Here is a 19,058-nt window from a genome sequence, read left to right as displayed (position 1 = left end):
AGACTAGAAAGGGCTCTGCAGGATGTGCTCTCATCTACTCATCGCGAGCCTGTAACAGGAGCTGCATTTTCACTTGCGGAGCACGAAAGCAGAAGCGAACTGTCCGAACTGAAAGAGATGATCGCTACACAGATAGCTACACAGAAAGAGATGAACACTACACTGGCCACTGCCATGGTTACGGCCATGAATGAGCTTAAGAAAGATAACACAAATGATCTTAAGAAGGTGGCCACTGAGCTCAAGAAGGATAACAAAGATAAGGAAACGCGTCTATTTGAACGTTTCGACGTGAACTTTAAAGGCATGTTGGAGAAATTAGTGGAACACATTGAAGAAACTAACTCCAAACTGAAAAGGCTTGATGATCATATTAATGACGTTTCAGATCAGCTGGAAGACGTTAAGCAGGGACTCACGGCTCGAGTGGAAACAGCGGAACAAATGGCATCTAACGCCGATGAAAAAGCCACAGCTGCGAACTCGGAATACAAAAAACTTGGAGACAGACTTGCAGCCCTGGAGGATGGGTGCAGAAGAAATAATATAAGAATTGAGGGTATACCTGAGAAACGAGAAAGCTCAAGCCCAGTGAAATTTGCAGTAGAATTACTGTCTAAAATAATTGGAGATGACTTTAAACTCGACAATGAGATAGCCACGGCTTATCGCACAAAGATACCAAGCGCCTTTAAATCTAGGTCTTTTATTGTCCGCTTCGAACGACTAAGATGTAAGCTTGATGTGATGGCACTTCTCAGACACAAGCAAGAGATTATATTCGAAAATAATCTTATTCGTATTTTTCCCGACTTCTCACCATCAACAGCTGCAAAACGCAGATCCTACAACGACATTAAAAGGATGCTACGGGAAGCCGATATCAAATACAGCCTCTTCTATCCTGCCAAACTGAAAGTGGAAGTTCAAGATGGACATTATATCTTCTTCAGCAAAGAAGAAGCTGAAAAAGAATTAAAGAAGCTGTTTCCGACACTTTTTTGAAAGTTAATTAAAATTAAAGAGCCGTATTCTATCAAGGCACGGGAAAGACCTATGATCTGATCGCTGGATCCATGTTTAAAGAGACTGGTATTATAATTATACATCTCTTATTTTCTTTTTTTTTTTTTTTTCTTTTTTCTTTTTTGTTTTTATCTGGACTTTATATGTTATATGTTTATGTTTTAATCAGAGTTATAGAGTTATAGACGTGAGTGTGAAAATGTGGAAGTGATTAAAGTAGGATTCGTTTTATTTATTTATTTTTTTATTCCTTTTTTTTTATTTATTTATTTTTTTATTTTTTTTATTTTACTATACCTTAAAGTAGACTGTTTAACTTCATACCCTTGGTTTAATGCTTGTTCTACTATTTATACAATTACCATTATACTATTACAGTATGAATTACCAGGTTTATCCTAGACTAGTTTTTAAAATCACTCCCAGGGTTGTTTTTTTTTTTTTTTTTTTTTTTTTTTTAATCTTAATATCTTAACTTAAAAGCGCTGAAGATTATTTCAAGCTTAAATATTGTTAATGAGAACATTTTCGGCAGATAGTATTAAGGATTTAACTGTAAAAGATATCTCTGTTTTAATTCTGTAACGCCGCTGCAGGGTGGGGTTTGTTTTGTTTTGGACGTGCTCTGTCTCTTCGTATGTCAGAGGACTGGAACATCGCGAAGTGGGGTCTAGCCTCATGTGGGGAGGCAAAATGGGGGGGTGGGGGGATAAAGGGGGGAGAGAAGGAGAGCAGGTTATATTTAATCTATTCTTATAATCCTTATAATTATAAATAGCAATGCAGCAACAGGCTAACATGCAACAACTCCTGGGGAATCTTGAAACTAAGATTAAAACTGCCATATTACCAATTAAAACTATAAAATGACATTAAAAACTCAGAATCAATGTCTCCATGATGGGACAGTTAACTTTGTGAGCTGGAATGTTAAAGGCCTGAATCACGAATTAAAGAGAAAGAAAGTATGCTCTCACCTAACAGGCTTAAACGCTAAAATAGTATTTTTACAGGAGACCCACTTACTAACCAAGGATCAGTTCAGATTACAAAAAGACTGGACTGGCCAAATGTTCCATTCTAGCTTTATAAAGAAAACTAGAGGGGTGGGAATTCTCATACATAGAACAGTTCCATTTGTAGCATCAGAGGTAGTGTCGGACCCTGAAGGGAGATATGTGATGGTCATGGGCAACTTATATAACAGTAAAATGATTTTGATAAATGTTTATGCACCCAATGTCGATGATAAGGAATTCATGCAAAATCTATTTGCATCCATTCCCAATGTGAACACTCATAAAATTATAATGGCTGGGGACTTTAATTGTGTTTTAAATCCACTCTTAGATAGGACTCCCGTGACAGGGGGGACGACATCTAATACTGCAAAGATAATTACACAGTTTTTAAATGATCACAACTTATCAGACTCCTGGAGGTTTCTTAACCCAAACTCAAGAACATATTCGTTCTACTCACCAGTGCATTATAGCTACTCAAGAATTGATTATTTTTTTATAGATAATAATTTCCTGCCTACAATTAAATCATGCAAATATGACACAATTGTTATCTCTGACCATGCCCCTCTAGTCTTGGAGCTAAAATCAATAAGCCCCTCGTACTCACCTCGCAGATGGCGTCTTAACCCTCTTTTATTGGCAGACGAGAACTGCACAGAATTTATATCCAAACAAATCAGCTTCTTCCTAGAGACAAACACGTCTACAGAGGTTTCTGCAGGAACACTCTGGGAAACTCTAAAGGCCTTCCTAAGAGGCCAGATTATTTCATATCTTTCCCATAGAAATAAATTAGAAACCAAGAAAGTGTCAGAGCTAAGAAATGAAATTACTAGAATAGATGAAGAACAAGCCAGGCGTCCAAGTGAAGCTCTTCACAGGAAAAGGCAGGCCCTGCATACAGAACTTAACATCTTAACAACTAAAGAAACTGAACAACTTATTTATAAGTCTAGACAGCATTACTATGAACACGGAGAAAAAGCTAATAAGCTTTTAGCTCAACAAATTCATAAACAAGAAGTTCACAATGCAATACCAGTAATCACCAACAAGAATGGAGAAGAAATCATCGACCATAATAAAATAATGCACACATTTAGAGATTACTATAAGTCTTTATATTCCACTGAGCCCAAAGAAGACAACACGCAATCTAATGCATTTCTGGATAATTCACAAATACCACAAATAGATGCTTTAAGTGCTGAGGAACTAGATAAACCTCTAACGCTAACAGAATTACTAGACGCTATAAAGTCACTACAAAGCGGGAAATCATCAGGCCCTGATGGTTACCCCGTAGAGTTTTATAAGAAATTCTCCACTCAGCTAGCTCCACTCTTATTGGTAACATTTACAGAAGCTAAAGACCACCAAATACTACCTCAAACATTTCGACAAGCATTAATCACCGTCTTTCCTAAACAAAATAAGGACTTGTTACAATGTGCATCATATAGACCAATTTCACTCCTGAATAATGATGTTAAGATACTCTCAAAAATCCTAGCTAGAAGGATGGAGAAAGTGCTGCCCTCGGTAATATCACAAGATCAAACTGGATTTATTAAAGGCCGACATCTATCTTCAAATCTCCGACGCTTGTTTAATGTTATATATTCACCAGCAAAATCAAACACCCCAGAGATATTACTATCATTAGACGCAGAAAAGGCATTTGACATGATCGAATGGAATTACCTTTTCACTGCATTGGAGAAATTTGGGTTTGGCCCGAATATTTGTGCTTGGATTAAACTACTGTATACCAGTCCAGAAGCTTCAGTTTGTATTAATAAAATTTGCTCAGACTACTTTAAACTAGAACGTGGTACCAGACAAGGATGTCCCTTGTCGCCACTGTTGTTTGCAATCGCTATTGAACCACTGGCGGTTCACTGCCGAAATTCTCATCAGATAAAGGGGATTGTCAGAGAAGGACTGGAACAGAAAATTTCTCTATATGCAGATGATATGGTCTTATATATATCGGACCCAGAAAACACTGTCCCTGCTGTTTTAACAGCACTAACAGAATTTCAAAAGATATCTGGTCTTAGAATTAATCTGAATAAAAGTATACTCTTTCCAGTGAACTCACAAGCATATAATATTAAATTAGACACCCTACCTTTTACCATAGCAGATCAGTTTAAATACCTAGGGGTAAATATCACAAGTAAACATAAAGCTCTTTATCAACAAAATTTTGGCGTCTGTATGGAAAAAATTAAGCAAGACTTGCATCTCACTCTAGCCGGAAGAATTAACATTGTTAAGATGAATATCCTTCCTAAACTTCTCTTTTTATTTCAAAACATTTCAATATATATCAATAAATCGTTTTTTAAACAGTTAGATTCAATAATAACCTCATTCATTTGGAACTCAAAACACCCACGTATCCGAAGAGCGACCCTACAAAGACCTCAGGCAGACGGTGGCATGGCTTTACCTAATTTTCAGTTTTATTACTGGGCAGCAAACATACAAGCCATAAAAACCTGGACACAAATAAATGCACATACACAGGCTTGGTCTGCAATAGAAGTAAAATCCTGTAGTACTTCTTTATATTCCCTGCTCTGCTCTCCAATAAATGAAAGTTATCGCAAATATACTTATAACCCAATTGTGCTTTACTCACTCAGAATATGGAACCAAATTAGGAAGCATTTTAAGATGGAAAATCTTTTATCAGTGGCACCTCTGCAAGGGAACCACCTCTTTCAACCTTCGCAAGTATATCCAGTTTTTAATACCTGGAAAAGTTTTGGGATTAAAATGCTCAGAGATCTTTATATAGACAACATATTTACATCTTTTGAACAATTACGTTCAAAATTTAACCTCCCAGCTACACATTTCTTTTACTATCTTCAAATTAGAAATTTTGTTAAACAGAAATTGCCCGATTTCCCCCACCTTGCACCCTCCACAATGCTGGAAAAAATACTGCTCAATTCCGAGGAAACAAACACTATTTCCGCAATATATAAAATCTTATTAGAGTCCCTACCTTTCAAAGATCCAAGAGGACATTGGGAAGAAGATCTCTTAATCAATATATCAGAAAAGGAGTGGAAGGTAGCAAAGCAGAGAATTCACTCGAGTTCTATATGCGCAAAGCATAGAATTATTCAACTAAAAATTATATATCGAGCTCATCTGTCTCGCTTAAAACTGTCCAAAATGTTTCCAGGCCAGGATCCAACCTGCGAGCGCTGCAACCAAGCTCCTGCCTCACTGGGTCACATGTTCTGGGCCTGCACCAAACTAACATCATTTTGGACAAAAATTTTTAAGTGCCTCTCAGACAGCCTTAGTATCACAATCCCTCCTAACCCACTAACAGCTGTGTTTGGTGTCCTTCCAGATGGACTTGAATTGGAGAAGGACAAACAAACGGTGATTGCATTCACTACACTCTTGGCACGCAGACTTATTTTGTTAAATTGGAAGAATCCTAATTCTCCTCTTATAAGTCAGTGGGAAACTGATGTTTTATATTATTTGAAATTGGAAAAAATCAAATTTTCAGTTAGAGGATCTGTACAAAATTTTTTCAAAACTTGGCAGGATTTAATCAATATTATTTTAGAATAAGAGAATTAACTATTATTGCATTTAACTCCCTTCTCCATCTCTTATTTATATAGATATTTACTTCTCCCCTTCTTTTGTCTAATGTTGCCTTATTAAAAAGCTTAAAGAAATTTTCCTTTAGCTAAGCTCTCCTTCTCAGGGATGGGGTTTGATTTGTTTTTAAATTTGTTGGGTTATAAATTGATCTGTTTGTATGGAATGATTACAATGAAAATTAATAAAATAAAAATATAAAAAAAAAAAAAAAAAAGAAATTAACTTATCGTCTACTGGGACAAGTCTGATAAAAATTGTATTTAGGTCAGTAATCAGGCAAGAGAAAAAAATGTTTATTTTGCCATTTAGTTACTCCTTAGCAATTACCTTAGAGGGAGCACTCATCATAGTACTCTGTTATAGCATGGTCAGAATGATCAAAATATTAAGGGTACAGGTTTATTTCACAAACAACTGAATTTACATAACAGTGTCAATCAATGCATACATTTAGTCTAGATGGTTTGTTGGTCTACACCCTAATGACATATTAAAAATAAAAGTCTATTTCATTATACAGTGATCCCTCGCTATATCGCGCTTCGCCTTTCGCGGCTTCACTCCATCGCGGATTTTATATGTAAGCATATTTAAATATATATCGCGGATTTTTCGCTGCTTCGCGGGTTTCTGCGGACAATAGGTCTTTTAATTTCTGGTACATGCTTCCTCAGTTGGTTTGCCCAGTTGATTTCATACAAGGGACGCTATTGGCAGATGGCTGAGAAGCTATCCAGCTTACTTTCTCTCTCCCTCTCTCTCTCTCTCTCTCTCTCTTGCGCTGACGTGGGGGGGTGTGAGCAGGGGGGCTGTGTGCAGCTGCTTCCTGAAGGACACGTATTGATTTTTTTTATCTGTCTCTCGCTATCTCTCTCTCTCTGTCTTCCTGCTCCTGACAGAGGGGGTGTGAGCTGCCGCCTTCAACAGCTTTGTACCGGCGGTGCTTCGCATACTTAAAAGCCAAAAAGCCGTATTGATTTTTTTTTTTGACTGCTTGCTTTGCACTCCTTTGAAAAGGAAGATATGTTTGCATTCTTTTAATTGTGAGACTGAACTGTCATCTCTGTCTTGTCATGGAGCACAGTTTAAACTTTTGAAAAAGAGACAAATGTTTGTTTGCAGTGTTTGAATAACGTTCCTGTCTCTCTACAACCTCCTGTGTTTCTGCGCAAATCTGTGACCCAAGCATGACATTCTAAAAATAACCATATAAACATATGGTTTCTACTTCGCGGATTTTCCTATTTCGCGGGTGGCTCTGGAACGCAACCCCCGCGATGGAGGAGGGATTACTGTATTCCTGTTCTTCTCGTATTCTTTGGATTGAACCAACACCCTTGAAATTGCTGTTTATGCAACAGCTGTCCAGTTTTGTTGTTTACAGGATGTCAGCTGATCTCTTAGTCATCTTTTTAGACACATTTTGTGTCTGACATCTTTGTCTTTGTTGTTCACTTGGCCTTTATCTGGTTTCCTGATATGCCTGAACAGGTTTCTGACATTTATAAACCATTTATGCTATTTCTTTAAAATGAATGCTATGTTACCTTAAAATTATTCTCTCGCATTCCATCTTTGGGACTTGTTAAAATCCCACTAAAACTCGAAGGCCTAGTCTGCTATTTTAAGTAATATTTTAATGTGCTATTAAATATTTTTAAAACTTAAATCAAAATTCTTTCATTTTGAAGGTTATTTTTAGCTGTATACATTCCAAATTCAGTTCTAAAATACAGAAAAAATCCAGGCACAATAATTTTTAATATTAGTAGATTTTTTAAATTTAAAATCTTACTTCTTTAGTGACAATATAATAAATATTTAAACCTTTTTTTAAAATGTTATGTCTATCACATTGTGATTTAATTCCTTCACATATATCATATTACAAAATTATGATAGTACCCTAAAAATGATCTGTAGCTGCTTTTAGTGATTTTTTCAATGCCACTTTCACCAGCCCAAAAGTAATATAAAACAGAAAGACTTCTCTAAATTTATCATCTCTCACACCATAAATGAAAGAACTTAAACAACGAGGCAAAATGTTAAATGTGATAAAATTGAAATATATTACATGTGAGATAATGTTCTGGTTTATTTGGAAGGCTGCCATTTCCACGAAAGGGGAAACTAAAACGGCTAAACAAAGCACAAGCTGAAAGGTGTGTAAGAGGACTGTGTTTCGAGCTTTGGAGGCCGAACTGTCGGCTGATACAGTTCTTGCCACCTCCATTATTTTGACATATGTGAAAGCCACCATGCCTAACATGACCCCAAAATACAACATTCCCATTGCTGACCGCACATATGATTGCCAGATGCTTCTTATCATCAAGTCATAGCTGCAGAAGTTTTTTTCAACGTAAAATGTATTGGGCTCCATTGCAATGACAATAATAAAATCTCTAATGCTAGGAATTGAACCAATTAGCCAAATGATGAGGATAACATCTAGAGTTCTTTTCACTGTAGAAATCTGTCCATGTCTCAGTGGCATGCATATGGCCACATATCGCTCCAGACACATTGCGGTGAGAGTTAAAGGCGTATTAATTGACAATGTTTCCAGAATCATAGAAATGACAATGCAGGCCCCTGCAGGCATGAGAATAGAGAAATAGTAGAAAAGTTGTGACATGTCCATAAAAACAAGCTGAAATGTGTCCACAAAAAGCATATGGACAAATAAAATATAGCGGGTGTCCTCCCGAAAAGAATCTTTTCTGAAAAAAGAGAAAAGCATGACAAAGTTGATATAAAGAGAAATATAAATCGTTAACTGTGTGAATGTTACCCTAAATTGTTTTATACTATTATTGATTTGTGAGTTATTAGCTTCCATAGTCTGTTAATCTGTAAGAAAAGGAGAAAAATACAATGTAATTATTTTGTAAAAAGGTAAAAAGAAAACATGTAAAATAAGTCCAAAGGAAGATATTGAGATGTTTGCTAAATTATTTACAGTACCTTCCAATGCATTTGTTTCCTGAACCTCTTCTCATTATACAGGGTTACAGTGAACTAAAACCTACACTAGCAGCTTAGTGTATAAGGCAGGAATCAAGCTTGAATGGTATGGCAGCTGATCACAGATATCTGACATATGCTTGGCTTAATTAAGATGATCAGTTAAGTTAATGGCTTGTGTTTGGAGACTTCAAGCAGATGTCTTCTTAGCTAAGAACCAAATTGGGTACCCAAGAGCAAGGAGGTGCCAATGCTCTAAATAGCTTCACTGGGCCACTCTATTGCTATTTTGTTTAAGCTGACAGTAAGGAATCGGGGCTTATTTTATGCATGTAATAAAAGCAAAGGTGTCCGCTATTGTGCATTTTGACTTAATGCAGAAATTGCATGCTGGTCTTTTAATTCATGATACTTGGAAAGAATTAATAAGAGCAAAATGCCATCAGACTTTTAATGAAATTTACTAGTATTACCTTACATGCTGTACTGTATATAATCATTACTTGAATGAATTTTCCATTACACACATAACATGCATTTTTAACATGTCTCATGTTCTGCAACTTACTAGACACTAAAGTATAGGAAACAAATTTTCACATTATGATCAGGAGAGCTTAAATTAAATTTGTACTATATGTGAAATATGCAGTACTTCATCTGCTCAATGTTATTTATGCTAATGTTTACTTACTGCATATGTTTCTCTTATAATACTGGGCTTATTCTAACTTAAGACTTTAAATATGTAGACTTAATGGCTTTGCATAACTAATAATGTTTTATTCATTATAATCTAACCTTGCATATTAAAGAGTATTACCAATGGTTAACTAAGGTACAAAAAGAATGACTTTTAATATATGAAAATTTAGTCTTACATCACACATTTAGATTTCTTTGTAAATATACTGTTTTGGTTTAATTTTCAATGTTTTTATTTCATACATAAAAAACATTCAATTTAACATTTCTATACTATGCATAGATTACAAGAAAAGCATAAGAAAGCTGAAATATTTTTTTACTGTTCCAATGTACTGTAATCTGTATTCATTATTCATCAAAATAACTTACAAAAAAATCAATCACTACTATTTAGTAAGAAGTGAGAAAATATGTCTACACACATCAGACAAACAAAACAACACTGTTATTGATAATTTAAGTTGAGTGAAAAGACACTCTTCAAAACGTAGGACACTAACATACAACTGATAATTTCTGTAATTTTGAAAAATAAATACCTATTAATTTTTCTTCTCAAGTAAATTTCACTCTTTGACACAGTCACACACAGCAGAATTCTTAATATTAAATTCACAGTTGAAATGGATTCATGAATACACTACAGTAAGTTGATATATACATTTACAGTATAAGGGTTAATATAAATATTGTAAGAGTTCATTTTTACTTGTTGATTTTGCTGGGCAAATACATATTCCTCTATAATCTGTGTAAAATATATATAATGTCCTCCTTACATCCTACCTTTTTGTGTAAACTGAGTCATAAAATATTCTTTAACGGGTCAGAAATAGTTGCATTTCTATACTTCAAATGTATTATTTTTGGAAACTTGAAACTAAAATATTGGGCATTGCATCTTACATATTTGTGATATGTAATTAATATTCTCCTTACATTCAACACATTCCCTATATCTGCCTTATACTTGTCAAGTGTTTAGGAATGTTAAATCGTCTCTCAACTGCAATGGTCACTAGCCTTGGATGGATACTCAGTGGACTGAAAACTCACAAATGTACACGTGTGTTGAATTTACTATGGGTTTGAATTGTGGACGGACATTAGAGCGCCAAGATGACCTTCTAACCATTAATCAAAATAGCTTTTAATGTAAGTGAGACAACAATGCTACGTAATTAATAGCCGTCTCTAGCCTATTGTTTTTATATTCTACAGCCTCGCCTGCCGTTTAGCCTATAATTACATACGTTTTTCAGGACAAATACTCTGTGGTCGAATTCCGTACCTGTAAAAAGGCTGTAGTTCTCTAAATTGACTTTTAGTATTGTTGAACAGTATGCCTCTATAGCTTAAAAAAATTCTTTCAGTCCTCATCATGTTGTCTAGAGAGAATTTTTCTTTATGTATAATACGCTACTCTGGCCGTTCGTTTGTCCGTCCAGGATTTTGAATCACCTGTAGCTCGCAAACTGTTTGACCTATTGAGCTGAAATTTGGTACACATATACTACGTGACGTCTGCTATCCGCTTTCCGGGTGAAGAATGGCCTCCAAGGTTATTTTTTCTTTTTATTTCATTTTATTGTAGAATCAACTTTTGGCAGCGACCAGCATCCCTAATACCTTCGCCGTCATTTCCCCTACCTCTTAATATCTTAAATCAGTCTTAAGGCGGGCGGCACGGTGGCGCAGTGGGTAGCGCTGCTGCCTCGCAGTTGAGAGATCTGGGGACCTGGGTTCGCTTCCCGGGTCCTCCCTGCGGGGAGTTTGCATGGTCTCCCCGTGTCTGCGTGGGTTTCCTCCGGGCGCTCCGGTTTCCTCCCACAGTCCAAAGACATGCCGGTTAGGTGGATTGGCGATTCTAAATTGGCCCTAGTGTGTGCTTGGTGTGTGGGTGTGTTTGTGGGTGTCCAGTATTGGTTCCCTGCCTTGTGCCCTGTGTTGGCTGGGATTGGCTCCAGCAGACCCCCGTGACCCTGTGTTTGGATTCAACGGGTTGGAAAATGGATGGATGGAGTCTTAAGGCAGATTGAAGACTTAAGTGCCAGCTTTAGTGAAAAATTAAACAAAACGTACTAAGTAATTGCAACACAAACACTGACTTAATCAGTTTTAATGCGAAAAGATGCAGACGAAAGAAGAGAAGAAGCGAGCCGCAAGAGTGGAGAAAAGAAGAACTGCTCAGGAAGCTATGAGGGGCCGCTATACGTAAGCAAACCAGTAGTATACGAACACAAGCCAATATAGTTGATACGTAAACCGATTGCATACACACGCAAACCAATGTAATTCACTCACAAACCGATAGCAAACGCACGTGAACAAGTAATAAAGTTCAATTCAATATAGTTCATATGCAAACCAAAAGCATACGTGTACCAGCCGATAGAGTTCACGCACAAACCGATAATATACGGACACGAACCAGTGCAGTTCATATGAATGCAACCATTATTGCACATACATAAACCAATAGTGTTCACGTGTCAACCATTAGGATACGTTCGAAAATATATGATTTATGGCCTGTTTGGCCCCTCATATGTTGCAGCAAGCGCATCAACCTCTGAGCAAACGAATGCTAAACGTACAGAGAAAGAGGATGAAAACTAGGAATGCTCAAGTCAAGTGGATTCACTGCACGTTATCGTGCAGTGTGCCGTTACTGGTTGCAGCATAATAAGTAAAGTTTAAGTGTGTAGTAATTTAAGTTAATCTTTAAAAAAAAATAATTCTAAGTTTAAAAAGGATTAGAAAAGTTGTGATTACTTACAGCACAAGAAATACTTTCTAGAATGTCACACAATCAAAGGATATAAAAAAACAAAGAGTGAAAATGCAATGCGTGTGCATATATAACAAAAAGGTGAATCACATAGGAGTGATTTGTGTTAATTATTCAAGACTTGTTTTATAAAGCAGACTTTCACTAGAAATACCCATGTTGTTAATTAGTTGTAGGAGCTGAAATCATTAAGGGCTTTAGTCATTATTTATGAGTTTCATCATTAGCTTAACTCATTCATTACAATTTACTTTTTTCCTTTTTTTCTAAGCAAGTAGGTTTCACTAAAATCAATTCTACTGCCTCATTCAAAATAAATGGAGTGTTTGATATACCATACCACCTGCCATACCACATACAATACCAGCCATACTACATGTACTTCAGAAGAGGTCATCCATCTGAAGCTAAGCCTGTTTGGGCCCGGCCAGTACATGAATGGGAGACCAACCAGGAAAAGCTCAACTTACTGCTGGAAGAGGTGTTAAGGAGGCCAGCAAGGTCTGAATGTGGATACCAGTGCAGTGATGGGGACACTGTGCTGTAAAAATGGCACCGTCCTTTGGATGAGATGTAAAACTGAGGTCCTGACTCTCTGTGGTCAAAAAAGATCCCTGGGCATCCTTCATAAAGAGTAGGGTGTATCCTGATGTCCAGGCTAAATTGTTCTCCTTGGTCTATTCATTCTGGCCCCCTAATCATCTCTTGTCTCTAACTGGCAATCTCTCTCACCACTTCACCACCTAATAGCTCATGTGTGGTGAGCATATTGGCACAAAAATGGCTGCCATCGTATCACATTGGTGGTGAATGAAGTAGCTAAAATTAAATGTCAAGGTGGTGTCTTAAAATATATACTGCTTTCTAATAGTAATACAAAGAAACATTACTCTCAGCCAACAAACAGAAATAAAATAGTATAACATTACTTGGTACATTGGTTGTTCATTAGTTCTTATTTTTTGTTATGCTTTTGTTTTGTTTGGTTTCATTTAGGCAACCTTAAGCAGTTCATAGAAAAGATGTAATGACGAGTGGGGTTAAATATGTTTTTTATTCTATGTTTTAAAAATTAGAGAATGTGCCCCTAGATGGTCTTGTCAGTTTAATATGTTATGTCTTTACCATTTGCAGTTCATTACTAACTGATGATAAAACAGTCAATAACTAAAGCCATAATGCAGCTGTTTAAAACTAAAATAGGCAATTTAGGGTTCTGAAACTCAACCATTGAGTTAACTAAAACTAAGTTAAAATAAAACTTACTGCTTTTGAAATAATAAACTGTCTATAAAAAAAAATTGGTCAAAACAAAAACCTGCAGCCACATTGAACCTCCAGTAATGGAGCTGAGTACCCCTGGTATATATACTGTAATTGTCAGCTGCTTCTCATCATCAGTTTATCATCAGGTGCAGAAGCTTCTTTCAACATAAAATGTTTTAGACTCCATTGCAGTGACAATAGTTTCTGAAGCTAGGAATTGAGAAAATTAGGCAAATGAAAACAATACCATTTAATGTCCTCTTGCATGTAGAAATTTGTCTGTGTCTCAGGGGGATGCATATCTCCACACAGCACTCCAGACACAGTGCAACTAAACAATCTCTCAAATCAAGTATTGCAGTTATATTTTTATTTTTTAGAAAGAAAAAAAAAATATATATATATATATTATATATTTATATTTTCAGCATATATAGTATGTGTCTTACAACCATTCACATTACCACTTCCAAGTCTCATGGGCAAACAACAATTTTCACCACACCAGCTCCATATGCCATGACTCAGTCATTTCAATCTTGGTTTATTACCTGCAGCAGTTTCAACTATGTTCACTTACATTTGTCTTATGAAAACAGAGATATTAATGTGTGATTAAACAAGTGGATGAAAACAAAGTTAAGAGTGTTCATTTCGAGGAGGAAAAAGAAAAAACAGTCCCAGAACTACCAACAAGAAGCAAGCACCATTAAGGTGGAATGACGGTTTTGCAGAGTACAAGTGTCAGACCTTGGGGTCCAATACCTCAAAGCAAAGAGATATTAATATCTGAAACTCTTGATCCAATGCAGACACATGTCATCTACGAGTCAGGATCCACAATGATTTTTCAGTGTCAACTGTCACCAGCACAGTTAAGTTGCTAGCAGCAGGGACCCGAGATCCCGTGGAATTGGTTAATTGCCTGGTCCATGGCTTGCTTCTCCTTGGAGTCAGACAATTAGTTCAATTGCAGACTTTTGTTGCAGCTCAGTCTTCGAGTTCAGATTCAAGTGCTGTCATCTACGATGTGCTAGGAAAAACAGCTTTTACCTGCAGGTGTAAAGACTTAAAAATTTTCTTCCATATTAGTCAGTTTTGCAATATTTCATCTGTAATTTTTGAAAGTTAATTTATATATCTTATAAGATGTTAGGTATGTTTCATTGGGGGTACCCTTTATCAAAAATAACACTAGCAGTAAAACAGATTTTATCTAGTCTCTGCTTGTCTTTTGGACAATTTGTTTTTTAATGGTCAAAAATGAATTCTGCAGGTGGTTAGCACAATGTACAAGTTTCCACTCCTTTTATCCATCATGTTAAAAATAGATCCCTCAAACATTTTCCTTTATAGTTGTACAGTATCTAGTTTGGGCATTGTTGTGAACTCCACTTACTCTAATTAAAAGCATATTCAATATAACAAGTAAATCATCACAATATAAAATAAACCAAGGGAAAAACATTCAGTTGTTTTAAAATATTCAAACTATTGGCAACCTTTGCTCAAACTATTGGCACATAACCTTTGCTGTTATGAAAATAACTTTCAAAACTCTGAAACCAATTCCATTAATATAACAACTTGATAAAAGCCAAATGTCATAACTCTCTTGCAGAGAATGTAAATACTGTATGTCAATGAATGGGAAACAACAACAAAAGAGGTTATTAGTTAAAGAGTCATGTTCTGTGGAGGTTCCTGTAGAGATTAAGATAATATGGAAATGACCTCAACCTCCCCCTATCCTTCAGGTACAATCTGGGCAGGCACCTTTTTGCCAACTCCCCGTGTTTTCATAGAATAATAGATGTTAATATAGCATCAGTGACCTCCAGAGAACAGTCTGGACTGGTAAATTCCTAATTATTTCTAGAAATGAGATCAAAACAAAATAAAACAGTTAAGCCCTCTATTCTCTTTCCCATTTTTCTAATTACAGAATATTGTTCAAATATATGCAGTATTCAGATTTATATCTTTTACAAAAGAAATGTATATTTCACTATGTCTTATTTTAGCATTTCCCACATAAAGTCTCTTAATTATTTCAAAGGTTACTTAGACATTATCTAAAACACATCTATATTCTCAACATTTAATCTTAAAACTCAACAGTTCCTTTATACATATCCCAGCTATGTTTTTTAAGCTAATATTTTACCAATCAAATTTACACATATATTTCTACCTATTGTTTCACAATATTAACAGAGTGTCCGGAATGTTTCATTAGAACATCAAATAGAAAATAAAAGTAAACCTTCCATCAGCTATATGCAAACATCAACATTCCATTCTATTTCAAATTTAAAAATCTATAAATTACTTATAACACAAGAAGGGGATGGGAATATATTGTGACGTGTGAGTCACTATCTTGCACCGCAAAACACAAGGCTGAGTCTCAGTACTTTAGCGAAACCAGCTTTATTCAGCTTGCAACAGGAATAGCACGGTTATTTATTTACTGTAGCGGGATCTGCCACTCTCCTATACACAGACAGCAATCAGGCAGGGATGTGGCCAGGTTAATGGCCAAGTAATACTGTTCCCTGCAGTTCAAGGTTATTATAGTTAACGAAAACTAAAATCAAAACTGAAACTATTATTAAAAAAATATTTTTGTAAACTGAAATAAAATAATTAACAAAACCGAAATGAAAAAATAAAACTAAACGAAACTATTAAAGTAGCTGCAAATACTAACTGAAATCTATATATATATAATCCCTGTGTGTGTCCAGGTGTCTGTGTGTGGGTGTCTTCTGGTGAAGTGCGCATGCGCGGGGCACGGTGCGATGCGCGATATTACTGTCAGAGAAAGTTAGAGGCATTTTAGGGAAATACAAACCAGTATTACTGCGAGAGGAAATTAAAGGTACACAATACAGTGACACATATAACAGCCACATACAAGCCAGTATTACTGTCAGAGGAGATTAAAGGCATATTACCGATGCGCACACCTGTATTACCGCCAGAGAAAATTAAAGGTATATTACGGACGTACAAGCCAGCGGGCGTACAAGACAGTATCCTTCAATAAGGGCGTGCACAGGCATCCTTCAATAAGGGCGTACACAAAAAGGCGAGCCTCAAAAGGGCGACCTCAATTGGGCGCAGCGAATAAAGGCGCGCGTAAAGAAAGATCTGCACCTTTGTTGCTCTTCACATATTCCAGAGCCATTTGAACTAAATTATCTACAAACGCCTTTACTCGCCGCACTCAATCGAGGTCGCCCTTTTGAAGCTCGCCTTTTTGTGCGCGCCCTTATTGAATAGAGCCGTACAAGACAGTATTACTGTCACAGAAAATTGAAGACACACAATACACGGCGGCAGCCCACGAAGAACAGTCAGCTCAGCAAGTAAACATCAACAAAAGAAAGGCTGAAAGAAAGAAAAATACGACCAACAAAAAGAATGAGGTCAAAGTCCCTTGCCATTTAATATAGACTGTTCCTACTAATGTTTAAGCACTACTGTTCTAGCGCCCGTTATTGTAACGGGCTAAATGACTATAAAATAATAATTTACTAAAATAATTGTAGTTTTCGTTTTTGAATTAATATTCTTGCTGTTAGTTTTTAACCCTTATAACTTTTAACTCTAAAAATGAAAGTCATCCACCACAAGCTGCCTGCACATATTCATCCAGTGACCCTGTAGTTAGGATACAGCGGGTTGGATAATGGATGGGTGGATGAATGGCGGCTGGTGAAGGAGGGTGGCTGTTCACAAAGCATTTGCGGTGACAGAGCAAGCTGAATTACGTGGGTAAAGCATGTGGAATAGAAAGTGATTTACGTGATGCCTTTCTTTGCACTTGTTGTATATCAAGATGTAATTCAAACGCCTGAAACTGGAATGTGGTAGTCAACAAAATCTTTACCATATGGACAGAAAAATCACGAGTGAGTAACGTTTCAGTTTATTTCTCAGGTGCCTGCTTTTTGTTGACAGTAATTCACCTGCCACTTTGCATACGAAGTATAGAGAAAGTATAGTAATCATCATTCGACCTTGAAATTTTGATGAATTTTGACGTTTTAGTCCTTCCTGAGTCTGAAAATACCGTTTTTTTGGAATTATGTCTGTGTGTGTGTGTAAACACGATAACTCAAAAACGCAACTATATAGATTGAAATTTGGCATGTGGTTCTTACCCTATAATTGCAGATCTGTATTAACTTTTGGGCCAAATCCATCAACCTGAAGTGGTACTTTACCTGAACACATACTCGATTTTTTTTTTATTCATGCAACTGCAGAGTCCAATTTAATCAACTTTTCTTTTATAATAATTGTTTACATAATGTATATATTGTTCTTAATCTTAGATGCTGTCTGTGTCGTTTTGTGCTCTTGCTCTGCTCATTATGGGTTTACTGTCGTTTATGTTGGGCTTTTCAAGTCTCACCACCCCTAACCTTAACACTACATGCTTGTTTTTCTTTGTTTCCCTCAATACAGCTAGGTGGGGTCTGCACACTGATTCAAGCCTAAGACCTCTGTTCTTCCTTAGCCCATGTGATTTTCATGGTCACACCTGTCAGAGCACAGTAGATTCTGTTTTCTAATTTTTGATATCTTTACAGGCCTGCAGCTGGTAAACTTCTGTCTATAAATTGTTTGTGCCTGAGATGGAATCAGAGATGAATATGGCTATTAGAAAATAACAAAGCCAGGTATTTGAGATTTTTGAATGCAGTGTTGAAGGCATTCATTATAAGCACTTTATTGTTGGAGCAGGATATGTTGTGTGCTGTAAACATTTAGAGTAAAAAAACCCTCACACCTCAAAATTCACTTAAATTTCATTACAAATTGGCCCATTCTGGGCAATAAAATGAAATGAAGAAAAGTGCCAAAAGTCAGCACAGATTTGTTCAGCACAAAAATCACAAAATTGTGTAAAATTGTTCATATTCAGTATCTGGTTTTGATTATGCTTGTTTTTATCAGACAAAAACAAAACCAAATAGTAAACTGTGTCGTGTAGTTTAGTAAGCTTCTACTAACATTAAACTCATATTATATCCAAACCCATTAAGTGTACACTTCTGTCTCATTGTGACACAAAAACTAAACTCCATAGTAGCTCTTTAACCATACTATAATTACTAAAACTAAAACTGAAACTAATATATATAAAAATAAAATAGAAATGTCTTTGTAAAATAAAAACTAAATTAAAACTAAAAATACACGATGAAGGAAAACTAAAACTAAACTGAATTTCCAAGTAAGGCCAGAAAAAATATAGAAATAAAAACTAATATAAAAAGGCAAAACTATAATAACCTTGCTGCAGTTATAATGTTCCTTGCATCACCCATTGACGGCATGTGCTCATAGCATGACCGAGACACCGAGGCTGCCCTGGCAACCAACAGGCTATGTTCCATAGTCGCAGTGATCTCACTCTGGGGCGCTCTTCGGCATGTCGTTCCATTGGGGGGAGCCTATATCTCATTGCATCAAATAAAATCTATTTGTATTTAAATGCCTTCATGGTAGTCAGTGCATCACACCATTGCAAATTGAGACAGTATTTTAGACTAAGATAAAATTTTATGTAAGCTTAATAACATTGATTTCTTTTCCCCATAACTTTTGCT

The 19,058-nt window shown here is 36.1% G+C and overlaps 1 protein-coding gene across 1 annotated transcript; it reads right to left on the bottom strand.

The window, feature by feature from the left end:
- Positions 1 to 7,575: 7,575 nt before the first annotated feature.
- LOC127527558 (odorant receptor 131-2-like) lies at positions 7,576 to 8,545 on the bottom strand. Its single transcript, XM_051926645.1, has one exon. It carries the CDS (start codon positions 8,539 to 8,541, stop codon positions 7,603 to 7,605), a length of 939 nt encoding a protein of 312 aa, XP_051782605.1. The 5' UTR covers positions 8,542 to 8,545; the 3' UTR covers positions 7,576 to 7,602.
- Positions 8,546 to 19,058: the final 10,513 nt, after the last annotated feature.

This window comes from Erpetoichthys calabaricus, chromosome 4 (assembly GCF_900747795.2).
Source record: "Erpetoichthys calabaricus chromosome 4, fErpCal1.3, whole genome shotgun sequence".
Classification (NCBI taxonomy): Eukaryota; Metazoa; Chordata; class Cladistia; order Polypteriformes; family Polypteridae; genus Erpetoichthys; species Erpetoichthys calabaricus.
Note: the sequence above shows the minus strand (reverse complement) of the source record. Positions and strands in the feature narration are given on the sequence as shown.

What these genes read in the sequence shown, in the direction of transcription:
- LOC127527558 (XM_051926645.1), bottom strand. Translation starts at nt 8,541, where the DNA reads ATGGAAGCTAATAACTCACAAATCAATAATAGTATAAAACAATTTAGG.